The following is a 20,567-nucleotide window of genomic DNA, read 5'->3' as shown; positions in this document are numbered from 1 at the left end:
GCCAGAAGAGCTTCACTTTCTTGACTTCCGTCTCTGGCCCTTTGAAACAATTCTAGAATCTGCCGACCCGTGGTATCGATCTTTTCCTTCAATCTTTCCGATGCTTTGAATAAGTTCGCGCTCGCCTTTTCTCCGACGGTTGACATACGTGCCTGCTTCAGCGCCTCCACAACTTGTGAGATTTGATGGTTGAGCTGTTCATACAGTGTATCTTCTGAATCGTTTACTTTCTTGACCCTGTTGTTTTCTTGACGATGGTTGTCATGGTGGTTTAGATCCCCCGCCTGCTCTGAAATTTTTGAAACGCTATCCAATTTCAAGGCCCATAATTGTCTCAGAATCCTGTCTGGTGTATACTTTTTGACATTCTGGACGTCGGCATCATACTCTTTGAGAACTCCAGAGTAAACGGTTCCAGCCTCCTTGACTACAGTGCGCAATTTTTTCATTGCTTTTCCAAAAGGTAAGGCATTCTTGTGTGGCGCTTCTTCATAGTCGCTACTTGAGTCGAACATAAGTCCTATGTCCTCTGGACCCAGGATCCGACCTCTGTTCTTAGTCCTTCTATCAAAACCCCGGCTTAGTCGATACTCAGGCCCGTATCTTTCAATGGCAGCTCTTAGTGGCTCTGGGGCGTATGTGAAGTAACAATCGGAGGCTCGATGGTATTCATCATACAATGACTCAAATCTAGGCTCTCTCCCAAAAGGTCGAAGTCGATGTTCAGTAGGTCGATTCATCTTTTCACGTAAGTTGTTTGACAACCACATTCGTTGAATCTCAAGAAGAATCAGTTGCCCTCAGCGAAATGGCTGTAGAGATTATGTGGGCTCATGCTCAAGAGTCAGGATGATGTTGGCTTTTGAGTCATTTCCCCTCATCTGGCTCGTACTCAATGGCTTCCAACATGAATTATCACAATTGATTTTCATGATTGGTCAAGCATGTTACTGTGCATATCTGTAAATCACAAAAATAATTTAGAACCTGTCATCTTTTAGATTTTATAATGAACAAGAAATTTATTTATCAAACAAACGCTTCCTCCAATCATTTGATGTGAAAGGCTATTTATATGACCCAAAAATCTGTGAGTGCATACTTCACATGCAGTGGGCCGCCACTAGGAAATCTTACCCCGCAATCATCATGCTTTGAAATACAAGATCCATAAAACTATTAACATACATCAACATGATCAATAATCATAAATGAAAACACAATTCCTTCCACAAAGAATTCCCTTTCCTTCTTAATCTTTCTACAATCAATCATCTCTTCTTCAAACCTCATTATATCGATCGATCTAGAAAATCTTTTACAAACAATGTCTGAAGCAAATGATTTCCCGCCGCAAAAGGTTAGGGAGGTGCTAAGTGAAGTTGTGGGTTTGTTGAAGGAGAGGGGGGAGACTGTTAGTGTGGCTGAAACTGTATGTTTTTCGCTTTGTTTTTGTTTGTGATGTGATGGCTTTTGTTTTTGATGTTTGGGTGGTTTGGGTGGTTTGGGTGGTTTGGGTGCTGGAAGTGTAGTTGTGTTTGTGTTTGGGGGTGGGAATGGGAGTAGTAGGAATGAGACGTGGGAGGCGGGAGGCGGGAAGCAAGAGAGGTGGAAAAGAGTTTATTGATGCAGGTGGAATTTTTACTTTGCGGTTTATCTCCCTGTTGGAAGTTGTGTGATCTAGTTGATTTGGCTTAGAAGCAAGATGGGAAGAAATGAAAGATGTAAAAGTAAAAGCCACGAAAGGCAGGGGCAATTCCGGTGCTTCCGATAGATTCACTCCATGGCAACAGAGAGAGAACAAATAGAAGAGCGAACAAATCTAACACCAAAACAGGCAGCAGGAGGAATCATATCAGCCTCTATCCTCAGCACACCAGGCGCAAGCAAAATATACAAAGGCGGTCTTACGGTTTACACATTAGAAGCTCGAACAGCATTTAGTAAGTTTACCATTTCATTCTCTACCATTCTTTCTCTTCTATTTTCATCTACCTACCTACCTTTCTTTCTTTCTCTCCAGAATTCGATACATACTAACATATACAAGCTGGTTGGACCCAAGAAACTATAAAGGCTTACACGGGTCCTACACCGGATGTCGTGGCTGGTATTGCGGAGGATGTGAGGCCGAAATTGGGGAGTACGTATTGTATTTGTGAGAGCGGGACTGCGGGACCTAATCCTAGTGGGGAGGGACCTAATAAACAACCGTATGTATTTTATTTTTTTCCTTGTTCTTCTCTGATTGTGCATTTTTGCCCCTTCCTCTCTGTCCTTCACTTCTAACCGCTCTATTCTGCGATGAGAGTTGGAAAAGTGTAAAAATCTGAAAGACAAAGAGAAAGACTAATACATGGTGCAATGAAAAGGGGATACGTAGCATTAGCTATAGCAACAGAAAAGGGAACATATAAGAAAGATTTAAACACAGGGTTAGGAGGTGATAGGGAGGGAAACATGATTGTATTCGCTAGAGAAGCATTGGCATTTTTGAGGGATGTTTTGAGAGGAGATGCGAAGATTTGAGTTTGAGGGGGGAAGAAGTGAGTTTAGAGAGATTTCGAGAGGAAATCTTGTGTAGAGTATTGAGAATGTGATGAGAGCAGTGTAGGATTGATCATCTTGTCCATTTCTCATGTGGAATATGATGTGCTTGTGGACTATTCTATATATCTAGTCCCTTCATCTATCTACTTTATGTCTGTCATTCCTTCTTCAGCTTTTTCAAAAGTTACAAAAAAGGTCTTGCTTGCTCTTCATGAGCAGCCACAGAGTAAATCCTACTCTCCAGGGAAACAATATAAGGTTTCTTCTTTCCCATGCATGTCCTATTGTATTTTCAATAATACAGATATCCAATTAAAAAGGAAATAATTGTACATCATTACCGTGTATCATTTCCAAACTACAGGAAAGATTATGACAATGACGAAGTAGTCGTATCAAAAAGCAACAAGATCAATAATATAATAAGAAAGACGATAACTTTAGCTCCCGATTTGCAAGTAAGAACTTCTTATATGTAGGTAGTGCATATATATCTACATCCCACGCTCAATCCAACCAGGAAATCCATTCATCCATCCCACCAATCCATATATTCATAAAATCATACCGCAACTATACTATTCTCAATATTGCGTTTGTCGTGCAGCCTTGCACTATATTCGTATCCAAAAACTCCTTTTTTTCGCTTTGTCCTTATGTAGTATTTCTTGTGGAGACTTGCAACCAGTACGATTATGGTCATGAAAACTCCACAAAAACCGATCTCAATCTCATAGATTGTGGTGTGGTTGTAAACGCCGACTCAATATCAAATCCTCAAATCCAGGTCGAGCTGTCCCCTCGCAATCTTCTGCATCATCGATACCAGTACCCCCCTATCCATCTCTTCTCATTCAAGTGTATGATGAAAAATTTCCTTAACCACCTTGGACGTTTACATCCCTGATACACACACCATAGCTACAACAAGCGCTTGGATCTAAAGTTCCTCTGAGGACGAGATCTCTTGTTGCCTAGTTTCTATGTTAGGATTCTGATATCTGATAATGTATAGCGATCATAGATAGATGAGGGTAGAAAGGGAACATACGTCGTTGCAAGGCATTGGTGTAGCTGTAACGAGTGAAATGGTACCGAAAATAACGGCCGAGACGAAGAGGATGCTTGATGAAGGATGCATTTTGTAATTTGGAGTCGAGTATGTATATGTGCAGCTGAGTTGATGATTGAGTATGAACTCAAAGGATTATAAAAAAGATATAGCTTTTGAAGTAGATTGTCTGATATGCCCACAAGCTATCAAACCTCCGACGCAATCGAACAATGAACGAAATCCAGGTATAAGGTCTGAAATGAAGTTGAGGTATACCAAGACAGAAGTACCAAAAGCGGACGACCTCTTATATTTATCTTGATTTCCCCTCCTCAACAAAACAAAGAGAAAGCAATCGAGTCGTACAAAACCTCCTCTAGAAAATCCTTCCCAATCTAGACACTCTACCCCGCAAACATGTACTAAGTAACCGCCGGCACTGGCCAAAAAAGAGTTCAATACTCAGACGAAGATGAAACAATCTTTACAGATAAACCTGCAGTAAAACAAGGATTCGTATGCAATTGAATGGGCAAGGCAAGTCAATAATTACCACCCAGATAAACGATAAGATCTGATTTGATCTGTAGAAAAATAATCGAAGGTATAGGGATACAAGAATGGGATTGAGTGCATTCTTTATACCTGTCACCTTACCTTTCCCATGCATCGCATCGTATCCCAAAGTTCAAGAACCCATGCTAGATGGTATTTGAAAAAGGGGGACAAGGATCTCCTAAGTCAAATTCTCGTGTTTTTTCGCGCGGGTCCCAGGATTTTCCACAGTGACGTGTATCTCTTGCATTCTCCAATTGGATAAATTGCTAAAGTGAGATATTGCAGTTCTGACTGTTTTCGGCATTTCTTTGAGTTTAATAGATGGGGAATACGAAAAGAAGGTTTCTGGTTTTTTCTTAGTAGAGAGTTTATCCGAATGAGTGCATGTTTATTTGTGTGGCTGAGATGGAGTTTTAAGCCACAGATGGAAATATTAAGCTTGTGGTTGGTTCAGGAGGGAGAATATAAATAGATTGGTGGCTGGAGAGGTCTGTTTGCAGTGGGATTCTGAAACTTTGAAAAGGAGAGGGGTGAATCATTGATTCGGATTCAGTTAATTAGTGATCATGACGATTTTCATTTCATCTGCCAAGTACGGGGTTTGGTTTTATAGACGGGAGTAAATGATACCCGACTCAAGTGATGGTTGCTATCTATTACTTCGAGAAGGTTGTCATGGATTACTAGGTATGCAAGTATATGAAATAAGCATTTCTCGAAATTTTGACAGTACATCAACAGGAAAAATAAAAATTTACTATCTTCCACTAAATAAGCACTCACAAACTAAACCTCTACAATACTCTATAGAAATATAAGGAAAACTCTAACTCCAAAATAAACAAAGTATCCACCCATCCCATAAACCACTTCATTTCTATCCCAGCTACATTATTAGTTTATTTAGAGTACATATCCATATACCAAATATAACCAACCGTAAGGTAAGACACTACAACCAAAGATCACCATCGAATCATCTAGGCCGGGCTTTTATATAATTCCAGACATATCAAATCTCGTATCTATCAAGTCAAATATTGCATCTTCGTTTTTTCCACCGCTATTTCTCGTATCTTCTATATTGTCTCTATCTGAGGAAAGAAATCAATAGTTACTTATTTACTCATTCTACTGTTATTTATCGGTGCACATATGCTAATAATTATGCTGGCTAGCTGAATACATACTGGCGCTATTGTGTTTAAATCATCCCGCTGCTAGCCCGCTCGTTATATCTCTCCGTTTGGACATGCGCTCGAGCTTTTTGTAGATGTCAAAATAATGATGGGATGATACTTTTATATTAAGTTCATTTGTTAAGATATATTTATTGAGGTACGCCGCCATCTACCCACAAACAAACATCTTTCATACCTTCCACATCTTCCACATCTCCCACCCACACAATCTCCAAACACCAATCCATCAAACCAACCCACACCATACCACACCATACCACACCATATCACATTATAACAGTATAACCACAACTCCACTGATATCTATAATCATCACCCTCAAACAACCATCCCATCCGCTCCATCCCAACTTCAAAATTCCACCACGAATCCCCAATCCCCAATCCCAAATCACAAAATTCCACCACAAGTCGCAAACAGTTCCTAAATCCAAAGACCAAATCAAATCAGACCAAATCAGATTAGAGTATCACAATTCCTATCCAAAGTAATTCTTGTTTCCTGAGATTTCTCTCTTTATATTGTGACAAAGATATAATATTCTAGCATTGTAATTTTATTTGTATACTGGAGAGATTTATTCTTTATATGCTGTGACTATGTCTCTTGGATATATATATCCACCTAGTATTATACCTGATATACTGATTGCTATGTATATATGTATCTATAACTTTTAAACCCATGATATAGTAACCCTTTTCCCATAATATCAATAATTTTCCATATATCGTAATTTTCATAAAATACCCAAAACCATCCATTTAATCCTCTTCCTCTTTTTGTCTTCCTTTCTTTCCTCCTCTAATTGTCCTCTCCTCCCGTCCCCTCTTCTCTTCTCTCTCTCCTCTCTCCAACCCTTTCTCTCTCTCCTCTCTCCTCTCTCCAACCCTACCTCCCAAACCTCCTCAATTCCCACCACCTAAGCCCAGGATACACCAAACCCGCCCACGCAAATCCCACATAATTCCCCATATCACCTCCCTCACTCCCCACCATCTTCGCAAGCGGTCCTATAAAATAATACTGACTCATACACAAAATCGCTCCCACCCAACCTACACAAAACGCCACAAACGCCGCAATCCCTAGCGGTAATTTTTCCTGTTTATCCCAATCACTCCACACAAACGTGGGATTTTTATGACGTCTAAAGATGAATTCTTCTTCCAATGTAATAACGATCCAAAGAACGACCCAGTATCCCATCAAAGATAAGAAATTGGTGAAGATTTCAGAAAGATCATTACGACCTGCGAGTGCACAAACGGTGAATACGACAACACCGAACGTATTCCATAAGAATCTTGGAACCATAGCCGGATAACGACCTAGGACCTGAAAATCGATACCGCAAGAATAGGTAGGAGGAACCATATTGGCAATCAAGCCCAAAGCGGCAATAACCGAGCAAAATTGTCCGAAACCACCTAGACTTTCGAAACCAGCTACAATAAGAGCACCTGAACCTGCTCCTGCCGCTTCCCAAGATGGGTTATTAGTGATACCAGATGCAAGACCGGCTCCTATGACAAAAGTGAATGTAAAGGAGAGGGAAAGACCAAGTAGGGTTGCTGCGAAAAATTTCCAACGCGATGCAATTTTTGGGTCACAATAGACGAAGAAATCGGCTGCTATAGGAGCGTATGTAATTGCAGCACTGAGACAGATCGAGAAGAATGAAAGACGATTTCCAGCGAGTGTTGAGCCTTCGACTGTGGATTTACTATGGATATCGAATTTTGGACCAGCCGTTCCGGCTAAGATCAGAAGAACAAATGTTTGTGGAATCCAGGCGAATCTCTCATAATGATGAAATATTTTGATGCCGAATGTTGTTACCGTAAATGTTAAGACGGCTGAAACGACAATTCCAACTTCCACAGATAGACTGCCATTTGGTGAGACTGCAGATAACATCTGTCCAGCTACTACCGCATCAATCATGGAATATCCTAATAAGATAACCAAGTTCAATATCACACAAATTTTCACCGGCCACCATCCCATAGTAAATCGAGCGCATATCTAGACTCGGTTAGCTAATTTTCATCTCAGGGGTTGACTTGTATCAAATTCCAATGACGAAATGCAAGAACTGCAAAACCATACCACCTATATAACATAACCATAACCATAACCAAGAAAATATTACCTACCAAAGTTCTATTCCCACTCCACGGTCCCCAACCCGCCGTATACGCCACGGGCAAAGCTCCCACCACAGCCCCAAAAACACTACAAAGCGTCGCATCCACAAAACCCAACCCATAAACCCCCGTGCCCAGACTCGCCAACGTAATATTCTGCGGCGCAGTATTTATAGAAAACCAAAGCACGACGATTTGTAGAAATGACAGAGTAGTTTTGGTAGTTTGTTCGGCGGGCAGCACGCGATGAATACCTCGAGCTTCGAGACCGAAGAGGTTTTCAATTCGTGCGGTGAAGGTGAAGAATCGGTTTTGAGGTGTAGAGAGTATGGGGATTGTGACGTCGCGCGCGGGTGTTTTGGAAGAGGAGGCGGCGAGCGCATCGTGAGGGATGTCGGAGGAGATGCCTTTCTCTACATCGTCTGCGGAGTTTGAGGGATCCATCTGCTCGTTCGGAGACATTCTGTTGATTGGATTGTTTATTAGCGATTATATCTTCTTCAATTGCTTCTGCAGAAATTGTAGCATAGATATAGAATAAACAGAGAACTCAATCGAAAATACAGAGTAGAAATCAAGAGAGATTTGCATAGGAACACTAGATCCATTCAATACCTATATACACAAATCTCGTAGCACCCTCATTTAGAATTCCATCTACCACATCCATCCAATTGTGTCCGTATCAGACAAATAACAATAAAATCTTGACCTACCTATCTTTCTATATGTATATCGTGTAACCCAAACTCGTACACTTCATATTAAAACATTAAAAGATAAGATAGTGAGACCCAATGAGTACAATTGATATCAAGTATCTATAAAAATGAGAATCTGTGCGAGAAGAATCTAAATAATTGAGCGGCGATAAGACTGAAAAGACTGCAGGGTCTCATCTGCATGACTCTTTTGAAAGGTGGACCATCCATCTCTAAATATTATTATTGATGGCTTTCTCAGAAATTTTTATCATGGTTTGCATGGGGCAATTCCTTATCCATAGTAAGATCTTACTCCGTACATAGTCTTGCAAGGATCACTCAGGACCCTTTCATCCGAAAAGTTGCGGGGATAACCTTCGAGATTTTATTTGGGGTGGAAGTACTCCATAGTTATTATCGCGAGAAAATTGTAGATATTTCCCAGAAAATCTTTGCTCTCCTCATCATCGATTGTACTCTCATGTTGTGATCAGTGATCAGTGATGTCCATTTACACCAGCTCTTGCATACTTGTAGCACTTGAAACTCACAGACATCTTCACCTAGACCTATATACATCAGTAGAATTCCCTCATCAGGGTATTTTCAAATCGCATATAAACCACTCTATTTCTATATAAGATTACATACTCAAGTATCAAACCCTAAATCTAGTTATCTATCAAGACAATACCCCAATAACAATAGATCAGATCATTCATTCATTCATCCATCTACCCATCCATCCATTCATCCAATTCAATACATACTCCATAGAATACAGATTATATAAACCCTCATCCATATTCAGTTCACTAGCACCTATCTAATAAAACCCTCCTTCCTCTTCTCATCACCAGAATTCTTAAGATACAAGTACCCAACATCTAGACCCCGCATATAAAAACATAAAATCTACTAATTACAATAGAGGCTCTTCAATTATACACTCGCACTCGCACTCACACTCCAACAATATACTATAATAGATATAATAGATATCCCAACTAAAAAAATCAATCGATCAATCAACCAATGCACCAAAGAAGTCTACCTACCTACCCAGTATATATATACCCATAAATCATAAATAAAATTCCCATCCTATATCCTACATCCTACATCCTACATCCCACATCCTTCATCCAACCCCCCGTTACCCCATATAAACCCAAACCCATCACTCCACCCAATTTCCCCCCAACTAATAACTTACCAATTCCCCTACCGCAATCTACCTTACTTACTAGGTATAGCTCAAAGCACGATCAATATATTCCGATACTTCCCGTGCTAGGTTCTCGCATACATACATAAATATATATATCTAGTCCACAGCATTCAAAGACGGCTACCTACCGATTATTGTCTCATCTACAGACTAGAGAGTCAAAAGGGACGGAACATTGCAGGAAAAATATGTAATTGGCCTCGTACCACTCTCCTGTAAATACCCTAATACGTTCCGTGTATTACCATGTATTACACAAGAAACATTCGACCCAAAGAAAGAAAAGAAAAGGAAAAGAACAAAAAAACAAAGCCACAAAAAAAACGCCTCTAAATAATTCCAAAAACAAATCCTCAATCCACTAAACCCACCAAAATCTCATCTATCCACGGCTTTAAACTCAACCCTCACCTCCGGTTTCTTCCACAGCGTAAGCAACTTAGAATCCCTTTCCCAAACCAGCTCCTTACTCTTCAACTCCCAATCAAATTCCCACGCCAATTTCGCCAACACGACTCGCATCTCCATGTACGCCAGATTAATGCCCAGACATGCTCTAGGACCTAGTGAGAAAGGTTTACTCGCATCTTTATTATCATTTTGATAGCGGGGATTATAGAGGGGATGAGAGACTGGGAGCCATCTCTCGGGATGAAATTCATTTGCATCGGTGAAATATTCTTCGTTGTGGGTAGCGACGTATCCGGATACGTAGACCACGGCACCTTTAGGAACGTACTCTCCGTCTATGATAGCCCCCGGGCAGTCGCGCGGAAGTCCCATGGGGACGGGTGGATAGATGCGGAGACCTTCTTCAATTACGGCGGCGAGGTATGGAAGTGCTGATGTAGAATCACTTGTGATATCCTTCGAAGATGTGAACGTGTTGCGAATTTCTTCTTGGAGATTTCGTAGTGTTTCGGGTCGATTAAGAAGATAGTAAGTTACTCCTATGAGCAAAGTAGCGGTAGTTTCCGAACCGGCCACAATAAGCGTATTAGATTGGGCTAGAATAAATTCTGGGGTGATTTTTGGTCCATTCTCTTTCTCGCGAAGTAGATGCGAGAAGAAGTCATCGCGATCGTTGTTTCCTCGTTCCATGCGTTGAATTGCTTTTTTCATTGAATTTTCGAAATGAGTCTTGCTCTTTTCTTTCAAGCCTTTGGGCATGAAAAACGTTGCGATTGTCTTGAAGATTGGGTTCGTTAAGAATGGAAAGCGCCGAAAGATTTCCATGAGGGACATGAAATGAACGGCGCTGAGAATGGTACTGATCCATGGATGGCCTTCTCCAGATTTGACTGCATCAAATGATTCTCCAAATGCGAGATCGCCAATGATGTCGAAAGTTAACCAGTTATACCACTATACTTGATTAATTATAATTACAGGCAAAAGCATAGTGATACACATACTGCCGATAAATCTAATCCCTTCTCGTCATCTTTACGTTGATGAATTTGAGAAACTAGCAAGTCCATGTATTGCATCACCACTTCTTCCTGAAGTCGAAGAGCTTTTGCACTAAAAGCATGAGAAAGACACTTTCTAATTTCTCGATGGACAGCTGGATCTCTTGCCGAAACAATACCTGCATTGGCTTCTGAACCTGTATTGTAGGCTCGTCCTTTGAGAAATGCATTTTTCCCTTGCTTTGAATGGCTGTAAATGTCTTGATATGCTTGAGGAGATGCGAAGTCTCTGTTTGAATTAGTTAAGTGTCAATCGCAAGGTTGATCTAGTGAACGAACAAATCGTTTGGTGCAAATCTCACAACTTTACCATATTTCTTGTGTAAGCTGACCATAGTCTTGTGATAATTTCCAGAAGTACTTTACTTTCGTTAGTCTATGATGTAGCATAATAGAGGCAGTGAAGCTTACTTATGCCAACATAGCCAGCCATCTGTTATTGCTGCTAACCTTGGGCCGGGAAAATGTGCAAGTGGATGGAAATAGAGATTATATATCACTTTGTATGTGATATAAAGGATGGCCTGACCGGATGTTAGCTATCGATACAGATCAATGATTCATTCAAGCCTACTATTGCTCCAGCGCATAATGACAACTGAGAAATTATCCCAGCTATAGTTTGACCTTGCATTGATATGGTAGGCCCCATTGAATTTTCGTTAAACTCTCACTTAGAATCTGGTTGTCGATAAACATGAGGATTTCCAGAGGGAACTTGATCTTAAATAGATGATTCAATATTAGCATGCATGGGTACTTTTGGTCGCATCGCAAGCTGCTGAAAGAAGTGGTACTTCTATTTTTGTATAACTAAATTTCCCACGAGAAAACCACTGAACATTCATCCAAACCTACATACTGTACGGGTTGCGAATACATGAATTCCTTCAAAAAAAAAACTGTCATTATTGGCTAGAGGCAAGAAAACGCAGCTTTGCCCAGCACTCGTGTCTGGGACTGATAACACGAAGTACATATTCACGGTTTGCTACCGTTGTTCATCCAATGACAATCTACAAAAGACGTAAGACAGGGGCTACCCCGGAAATATCCGAAATATCCGACGTGACAGAAAGTGGCATGGACAGGAGCACGGTTACTCCGTATAGCGTACTCGCATCAGGATTCGCATCAGGATTCGCATCAGGACGCGAATGGATGAGCGACGACCTCGGTAGGAACATCGAGATGTATGGTGACATGTAGTATGTAAATATATAAATACAAGTAAGAAAGATCGCCAAGTCACCAATTTTTAAAGGAATGCTGAATGCTGCGATGTAAAATGTACGCACACTAGCCATTTCGTGGCCACTTGGTTCGAAGGGCAATGAATGAATGATTGAAAAGTTTTTTATCCGTCATAACCGCCTTTCAGATTTTAACTATCCAAGAACAATCTGATTTTTTGGAACGATGCGATACAATGTAAGGATATCAGGCTACGTCAGACAATAGCTCCTATCTTCAGGAGACATTGAACCTTGTCAAAAGCTTCTGATTTTTTCTGGACGATTTTTTTGGGAGAAAGAGGCTTGAAAGACACTCGACGTTTGTAAAATGCAATAAGATATCGTTATGCTTTTCATGGCAATGAGCAGACAATCGCTCGACCGGCACCGTTATGAGGTATGAGGCCCAACTTGTGAGTATGGAATGAAACACAAATTTCAGAACATAGATTTGTCTGACAGTGGATAAACATAGAGATAATCCAGGATATATCAGTCGTAACAGCGATCGATAGGAAAATGGAAGTTAAACAATAAGAAGAGCTATATGTGAAGTATCGTGAAACTATTCTGGAAAATTCAAGGTGAGTACTGTAAACAAATATACATGATATGCATACGAAAATGATATAAAGAACAAAATGTCTGTACAAATTACTCCAAAACGGTACGAAATCAAGCTCAGTTTCCTCGGAGATCTGTCGCAAGAATTTGGTGTATCAAGAATGCTTGATAGCATTCTTGCAACAACACGGGGGAAGTTCTCAGCCCGGATAATCCGAGTTTACCGTGGATTTGGCCGCGTTGGCTTGGTATCCCTTCCATATTCAATGGAACATCGAACGAATGAAGTCGTACACAAGTGTTGCATGGAGTGAACTGATGCACTCATGCGATGGACGAATACATCGCACAACAACGAGTGAACATTGCTAGCTATAGGTGTAACGACACTTTGTAATGTCCACTCATGATTGACACTAAAATTGAAAGAAATCCACACGAAGGTCAATCTATCCGTGCAACCGGATCTGAACATCGAGGTGGTCATAAATACTAACCAATCAAGGGGTTTCTTTTTGGATTTAAGCTTTTACGCCTTGTGTGTTAGTATGTATTAGTGCATATATATCATACTTCATCATATCTCCCTTCAAACGTGCAGGAGAAAGACCGGAAGGAAACCCCACCTGTTTATCTTCTCACGCGATAATTAAATGTATCGTTCAGTTGTTATCTTATGATAGTGATTGCATCAAGTTTAGTTTTCAAGCGGTGATTATTGCTAGCCCCCTCTCCGTCCAACTCCATTCAGGATGCACTAGAATGGATTCTCAAGCCACATCGTCTTCTGGAGTCCGAGTCATTGGTAGGGTTTTCCATAAAATCCCGCATTTGTCTTCCAAATGGTCCATTGTGCTATTAATCTTACCCTAAATGGAAATATAGAGGCATGCCCAAAGACGCAGCCTTTCCAAGCTGAAATCCGAAGCTAAGGTCGTATCTTCCTGTCTTTCTCCACCGCCGTCCTCGGACAGCTCCTATCCATGGTTGGCAGCATTGACTTGATTGTGATTGGTGAGATGCATTGTTTTGCGATGTTGTCTGACCATTCATTAGTGATCTGTAGATATGGGTATGTGGCAAGAGTAAAAAGCGAAGCCGTTGCATGGTAGCGCTTTATCTTTGTCGTGATACTTTGTACAAATATATCGGAGAACTCAGATAAGTACTCTGTGAGATCTTTCCTAGTATGTCGTGATCCCTCGCAAGAGGCAAGCATTTGGTAAAGAAGGCGTCGTTAAGCTTTGCCAAGATTCGTCTAAAAGCTTAACATGGTATCTGTCACTTGGCTTGTTTTTCCCTCATAGCTGACGCGTCCTTCCTTATCAAGGGATTGTTTGAATGACTTGCTGGTCATTGAAAGGGGGAATTTGGATTATTGGTGGTCTTTTCGAGGATGAATTTACCATTCCCCCAACCACCTCCACCACCTGTTGGCATAAAGGAGATGAGGGGGAGATGAAAATAACTTTTAGAGGCGGATGGCACATATTTATATCTATTCGTTAGTACTAACACACTTTCTCAAGAGATAAATTACCTGCTAGGTACTAGGTAATAGGTGCTAGATAATACGTACTACTACTACGTACTCATCGACCAAAGCTTGCTGTCATCACCCCATCCGCATGACAACGTCATCTCAAGAAGTTTCAACTGCCAAATAACTTGAGACGGCGGCTAACCACCGCGCAAACCTTGCTGATTCAACGGATACGGATACATCGGATGCATGTACTAAACCTTTCCCCAGTTATGAACCCCTTCTGGTAGTGATTAACATTCTTTATTTTTTCTCGGCCTTCATGCCTTGCATTCAATTTGGCTACACCCAAGAACATAGGCAAATTGCCTTACTTGGCGTTTCAATGAAAAAAATGATGAGTTTCGTGCGTATTCTGGTATATAATTCTGAAACCTTTGGGAAATTCAAAAACAGCGAACAATTAAGGTTAGGTCCAAAGCGTCGTAATCTATGTGCGTACTCTGCATACTGCTTACGCATGAAAATGACTGAGCTTTTCCAAGGGTTTTTCGTTTGGTATTATTGCGAAATATTGACAACAAAAGCACCCCTGGCTCAACCGAATTTATGACTTATGGGATTGCGATGAAAATAAGAATGCAGAAATGTGATGGTTTTGGTGACAATAAGAATTGAGTATTCTAAACGCAAAAACGCAGAATGAATTGGTTGTATGTCGCTGGATGAGATTGTTCTCAAGTCTTGTAAATATTACATCCAATCGGTTGCTGTACCTGACTAGTAGGAAACGCCAGAACTCACTCTAGAATGTGCGTAGGCGTGTATCCGGAGGCTCGACCGGGCTGGGAACTGTGCTTCTAGACTTTGTTCGCTGGATTCAACCCAACAGAAGCGCTAACTTATCCAGCTCTCCACGCCCTTGCTCCTAATAATTGCAGCTATCTATGCAGCCAGTTACAAGACTCCATCCTGAATATACGTATACCCTCTTTTGTTTTTTACTTGCTTTGCGGGCTGATGCTTGAATCCCCGCGACGACCTCTTCGGACTGATCCAACTATCCAATAATCATCTAATCATCCAATCATTCAGTCACTCAATCATTCAATATTCTCCTTGTTTTTCATTTTCTCCCCTAATTTGATTCTTTTAGACAGCGAATGAATGCATATACATATATCCTCACTCGCCTCACGCCGCCCTAATATATTTTACATGTTTAACAATTGTTGGGTTTTGCTGATCACTTTTATTTTTTTGATAACTTTAAATATCTTGTCTCCACTCATTTACTTCTTGCTAAAAGAGTACTTGATCGTGTGCTTTCCCCCCGCGTCCATCTTCTTTCTTGAATATAATTTCATTCTCTGTTTTGAAATTACCTTTTCTTTTTTATACATTTTTTTTAACATCTTGTATCGGTACTCTCTCTCTCTCTCTCTTTCGTACCTCTTTGCTTTGCACAAAATAACATCTCGAATCCTTCCTCTCCACACGCAATAGAGAAGACGACATCATACATCGCTTGGCAAATCTACCTACGTCAAGAAGACCGCGCCAAGACGGTTATTCACACCCTGTCGACATTGTCCTCTTGTAAACTCATCACCATATCGTGGTCCTTTGAAGATGCGATTTTCTTGGATCATTACGTTGCCTGGACTTCTGTCAGTTGTGTCGGCGCTGGCGATACAAAAGAGAGATGCCGACTTTTACAGTGTGCGCACAAAGCTACTCAAGGATATGAGTGGAAAAGCAGGCGATCCAAGCGATAAATATTTTCGTGAGTACCCATTAGATCTATCTTTCAGAAGGGTTGTTTGATCATGGCGACCGCCGATGCGGGCCTGACCGAATGGTCCTGTTCATGGTAGTTCATTCAGCCGAACTTTGCTAACTTATGGCTCGTTCCTGACAGATGAGAGCGTGTACGTATCCCACAAGCCCGTCAAGGCTGAAAACAAGAGACTTTCAAAGGTACTGCGGGATTGCATGCTAACAGTGTGAGGTTAATAGCTTCCATCCACATTACGACGGCCGGTATGTAAATTTCTCCAAGAGAAGTTATTATGGTACACAATGATAGAATCTAACATCTATTTCACAGATTCGCCGATAAGCAATTGGGATACAGAGAACGCAGACATGCACTTTCGAACCTCATTCAAACCTACCTCGCTACTTTCTCTGATATTGGCGTGGAAACATGGCTTATGCATGGTACTTTATTAGGCTGGTGGTGGAATCGTAAGGTAAGAACAATACTGGAGTTGCCCAAGGTTTTTCAAAGTCTCATGTCCTTCAGATTCTACCATGGGATTCCGATTCCGACGTCCAAGTTTCCGAAGAATCAATGCACTTTCTTGCCTCTTATTACAACATGACAGTATTCCATTATAAAACTCCACGTATTCCAGAGGGCCGAGATTATATGCTAGAGGTCAACCCTCATTATCTTAATAGAGAGCAATCGGACAAGTTGAATGTCATTGATGCTCGGTGGGTCGATACTACGAGTGGGTTGTTCATTGATATTACAACTGCAAGATACAATTACACACATCCAGCCGGAGAAGGAATGTTGAGCTGCAAGGATGGTCATGAATATAGGGTAATGTCGTATGAGCAGGGTAAATGATGAATCGTGCTAATAATCATAGGATACCTACATTTTCCCATTGCGAGACACCTTCTTCGAGGGCGCACCAGCCAAGATCCCTTTTGCATATAAAGAAATCTTGGAAGCAGAATATCATGAGAAATCACTGACCTTGACTGACTTTGAGGGGTATGTTGGATGGAATCGCAATATTCACCTTGAATTTCCTCGCTAACTTACATACTAAGCCACCACTTTGACGATGATAAGATGGAATGGATCCCTGTGAAGCAAGAAATTCAGAAACCAGTCGAACCAGAAAAGGCAGCTCAACCACCACCAAAAACCGATGCCCAGAAGGCAGAAGAGGCAGCTAAGCAATCCGAAGAAAATAAGAAGAAACTAGAAGATGCAAAGAAACTGGAAGAGGCAAAGAAATTGGAAGAGGCACAGAAGACTACCGAGGAAGCTAAAGAGAAAGCGAAGCAAAAGGCCGCACAGGACGCCAAACAAAATGATACACCACCTGTAAGCAAACAACCAATCAAAGAAGAACAGAAAACACAATCCCATGGTGCATCCGAACCTCCGCCAGCTCAACGAGCCGCAGAGAAAAAGATATCCACTGAAGCCGAGAAGAAGGCAAATAAAGTACAAAAAGCTGAAGACAAACGTAGACAGGACGAACAGAAAGCCGCCGATAAGAAAAAGAAAAACGATGAGAGGATGGAGCGGGATGTCAAGAAAGATTCCGCGCCAGCTTCATAATCTACCCATCTTTCCTAGCAGCTGATGCACTCAGTTGCCTTGCGACAATCGATCCCGCCAAGCGACTTTTACAATAGCCTTGAAACTACGAAGATGCCAATGTTTCGCTGATTTATCGGGTATCATTTTTCTACCTCTCGTTTTCATTTTATTATATTTGCCAAGCGGTTTTATATCTTCGTTGCGTTTTCTTTTTATATCATATGATTTTCTCCGATACTTACCACAATCTGGGTCATGGAATCGAAAGACGAAGGAGTTATGGATTCAAAGGGATAATAGTAGATGGAAAATGGATGCGCCAATGTTGGGGCGTTTGCATATAGTTGGCATTTGATTTGGCGTTATATTCCCTCCCAGTACGTGTGAAAGTATTGTATAAAATGGAGTACTTGTTTCTGGAATTATATGATGGCGCAAGGAGTTGGATGTCATTGCAGTATGATGAGTTGGATGGAACCTACTGTGGTGGTTTGGAGGTGTAATTCAGATTAATGTTATGCTGCTGAAATTGGAACGACTATGGAAACTTGGACCCTTTCGTCTCATTTCTGTTTGTGAAAATATATATAACATTGATGGGTAAATGAAATTGTGGATTACATCGAATTAAACTGGGTCTTCTGGTGCCTTCAGACGACTGCACTTAAAAAAGTATTTACCATGTTTACCATAAGGCTGCAAGCGCAGTCTTACTCGACCCGAGCCGGTGGTAAATAGTTTAGGGCCGGTAAGCTACCCAGGCCGATGTATTGGGTGGGATATCTTTTCCCATTTCATCATACAATTCCCTTTCTAAACGATATGGGGTATGAAATAACTAGTTTTGATTCTTATCATATGCAATGCACACTTCAAAGAGAAGTCTCCAAATGATCATGAGCTCGTGCGGTAAACAAATCTCCACGATGATTCAAGTGTTGGCTCCATGTGGATCCTTAGCACATGTCTTGACTCGCTGGCTTGCGGATACCTAGCTCAGGAACATGGATAAACGTCGGAAAACCTTCCTAAAAAGTGCTAATTTGGAAGAAAAAAAAGACCCTTCAGGGTCCAGGTCGTGGCGATAAGATGTGATTGATTTTCAGGCTTATCGATGATGGATGGTGATTAAATTTTTCAAAAATATGGGGTTGTGGGTTGGTGTATGAAATGTATGAGATGCTGCCCAACTACGGAGTATGAACATCTTTAAGTGCTAGATATTCGTTATAATATTTCTTTTTTCCCCGTTGGTTTTTTCTAATATCAAATAAAGTTTTGCTAGTATTTGAACTATGTCTTGTAAGTTTTACTCCTTCATCCTCGCCAATCTGGAAATCTCTGTGCAAGAAATTTTAAGCTAATAGTTGCAACACCAGCTTCAATTGCTGAAACATCCACCACTCAACAGCATATCCTTCCTATTCCTGAACGACGAAATTCACAATATGACGATTCGCATGGTACCGGCTTGGGAGCAGGAAATACACAACCTCGACGACGCTCAAATGTTTCTGGACGATTGACTTTTCGCGATAGTATACGTGCGGAGGATCTCGAGAGTTTGACGAGAACGGCTAGTGTTATTAGTGGGCATCAAGATGCTTTTCTTGAATCGCATGCGGACTCTTCCAAGGAGAATGACAGTGGGAAGGAAAAGGATAATGGAATTACAACGATAACATTCCCCAAGGCAGCGAAGCCAGGTCCAATTAGTACGATCAGAGAATTACCTAGCGAATTCAACACGCCCTACTCAACACGTCCTCCATCCCCCTCCTCGGCTGCTAACACACCGGGTCCGCACTCACATCGAAAAGGACATTCAAATACAACCGCCGGTGGAAATGGCCCTCCGCGCGATTATTTCGAGCTACAGGTCGAAGAACCCTCGAGAGATTTGCCCGAAACTTCATACCCAGATATCGGCAGTGTCAAGAGTTTCCGCGGCGCGCTCATCCTCCTAACCACATGCGGAGCACAACTCATGGACAATGTCTTCATGACCGGTGTCAATATCAGTCTACCAGCCATCCAAAAAGAATTCGGTGCGAAAGCTAGTGATCTCCAATGGTTAATAAGCGCATACACATTAACCTTTGGAGGATTTCTCCTCCTAGCCGGCGTATTAAGCGATAGATTTGGACGCAAACTTATTTTCTGCATCGGGATGCTATGGATATCCATCTGGACCATCGCAAATGGATTCGCGACGTCGTTTATCCAATTAGCTATTTTTCGCGCCCTGCAGGGTATTGGCGCAGCGATGACGGTGCCGTCGGCGGTGGGAATCATTTCTTCGTATTTTGTGGCGAAGGATCGCACGATTGCGTTGTCGTTCTTTGCGGCGTCTGGCGCAGTGGGTTTCTGCGCGGGGCTTATTTTTGGGGGGTTCTTGACGGGGAGTCTGGGCTGGAGATATCTCTTTTATGTTTCTGCTGCGTTGACGGGGGCGTTAGGGGTCTTGGGACAGTTCATCTTACCGCGCGATCGGTTGGACGGGAATGAGAAACCGAGTTTGGATTTGTTGGGTGCCGGGTTGTCGACCGGTGGGTTGATTTTGCTGTCGTTTGTGCTGTCGAGTGGAGGCGTGTATGGGTGGAGCAAGGCTTTTATTATCGTCTTGTTGATTCTTTCGGTGCTGGTTTTGGGGATTTTTGTCTATGTGGAGAAGAGGGCTTCGCATCCCATCATGCCGCTTTCGCTGTGGAAAATCCAGAATTTTGCTGCGCTGTGGATTTCGGGGTTTGGTATGTTATTTGCTTTTTTATTTTATCGGCTTGTGTTTCTTACTTTCTTTCTTTCTTCCTTTAACATGTCCCTTAACTTACATACTACACTATACCATACCATACTAACACAACCCCCCAAGTATGCTACGGCGGCTACCAAACAGTCCTCTACTACATCGTCCTCATAGCACAAGAAATCAACCTCCTCTCCCCGGGCAAAACCGCCCTCTACTTCCTCCCTATGGGTCTCCCCGGCATCATCTTCTCCATGACCGTCGGC

The 20,567-nt window shown here is 41.6% G+C and overlaps 7 protein-coding genes across 7 annotated transcripts; 4 read left to right on the top strand and 3 right to left on the bottom strand.

Moving 5' to 3' along the window:
- Window positions 1–1,327: 1,327 nt before the first annotated feature.
- On the top strand, window positions 1,328–2,529 carry SS1G_06214 (predicted protein; the record flags this gene model as incomplete). Its single annotated transcript, XM_001593242.1, has 4 exons — window positions 1,328–1,432; window positions 1,838–1,943; window positions 2,051–2,213; window positions 2,373–2,529. The coding sequence occupies 4 exons, from the start codon at window positions 1,328–1,330 to the stop codon at window positions 2,527–2,529; spliced, it is 531 nt and encodes a 176-aa protein (XP_001593292.1).
- An 899-nt stretch (window positions 2,530–3,428) lies between these two features.
- Window positions 3,429–3,691, bottom strand: SS1G_06213 (predicted protein; the record flags this gene model as incomplete). The annotated part of the gene is made up of 2 exons (XM_001593241.1): window positions 3,429–3,524; window positions 3,602–3,691. The coding sequence occupies 2 exons, from the start codon at window positions 3,689–3,691 to the stop codon at window positions 3,429–3,431; spliced, it is 186 nt and encodes a 61-aa protein (XP_001593291.1).
- Window positions 3,692–6,255: 2,564 nt separating this feature from the next.
- SS1G_06212 (hypothetical protein) lies at window positions 6,256–7,976 on the bottom strand (the record flags this gene model as incomplete). Its single annotated transcript, XM_001593240.1, has 2 exons — window positions 6,256–7,392; window positions 7,524–7,976. 2 exons carry the CDS (start codon window positions 7,974–7,976, stop codon window positions 6,256–6,258), a joined length of 1,590 nt encoding a protein of 529 aa, XP_001593290.1.
- A 1,851-nt stretch (window positions 7,977–9,827) lies between these two features.
- Window positions 9,828–12,228, bottom strand: SS1G_06211 (hypothetical protein; the record flags this gene model as incomplete). The annotated part of the gene is made up of 5 exons (XM_001593239.1): window positions 9,828–10,814; window positions 10,865–11,150; window positions 11,201–11,281; window positions 11,596–11,644; window positions 12,150–12,228. The coding sequence occupies 5 exons, from the start codon at window positions 12,226–12,228 to the stop codon at window positions 9,828–9,830; spliced, it is 1,482 nt and encodes a 493-aa protein (XP_001593289.1).
- Window positions 12,229–12,797: 569 nt separating this feature from the next.
- SS1G_06210 (predicted protein) lies at window positions 12,798–13,652 on the top strand (the record flags this gene model as incomplete). The annotated part of the gene is made up of 3 exons (XM_001593238.1): window positions 12,798–12,823; window positions 13,226–13,266; window positions 13,606–13,652. 3 exons carry the CDS (start codon window positions 12,798–12,800, stop codon window positions 13,650–13,652), a joined length of 114 nt encoding a protein of 37 aa, XP_001593288.1.
- A 2,297-nt stretch (window positions 13,653–15,949) lies between these two features.
- SS1G_06209 (hypothetical protein) lies at window positions 15,950–17,573 on the top strand (the record flags this gene model as incomplete). The annotated part of the gene is made up of 6 exons (XM_001593237.1): window positions 15,950–15,989; window positions 16,223–16,250; window positions 16,314–16,458; window positions 16,512–16,817; window positions 16,867–16,994; window positions 17,054–17,573. 6 exons carry the CDS (start codon window positions 15,950–15,952, stop codon window positions 17,571–17,573), a joined length of 1,167 nt encoding a protein of 388 aa, XP_001593287.1.
- Window positions 17,574–18,850: 1,277 nt separating this feature from the next.
- SS1G_06208 (hypothetical protein) lies at window positions 18,851–20,185 on the top strand (the record flags this gene model as incomplete). Its single annotated transcript, XM_001593236.1, has 3 exons — window positions 18,851–18,857; window positions 18,935–20,104; window positions 20,139–20,185. 3 exons carry the CDS (start codon window positions 18,851–18,853, stop codon window positions 20,183–20,185), a joined length of 1,224 nt encoding a protein of 407 aa, XP_001593286.1.
- Window positions 20,186–20,567: the final 382 nt, after the last annotated feature.

This window comes from Sclerotinia sclerotiorum, genomic scaffold (genome assembly GCF_000146945.2).
Source record: "Sclerotinia sclerotiorum 1980 UF-70 scaffold_7 genomic scaffold, whole genome shotgun sequence".
Taxonomy (NCBI): domain Eukaryota; kingdom Fungi; phylum Ascomycota; class Leotiomycetes; order Helotiales; family Sclerotiniaceae; genus Sclerotinia; species Sclerotinia sclerotiorum.
The sequence above is the reverse complement of the archived record's forward strand: the minus strand, read 5'-3'. Positions and strand labels throughout refer to the sequence as shown.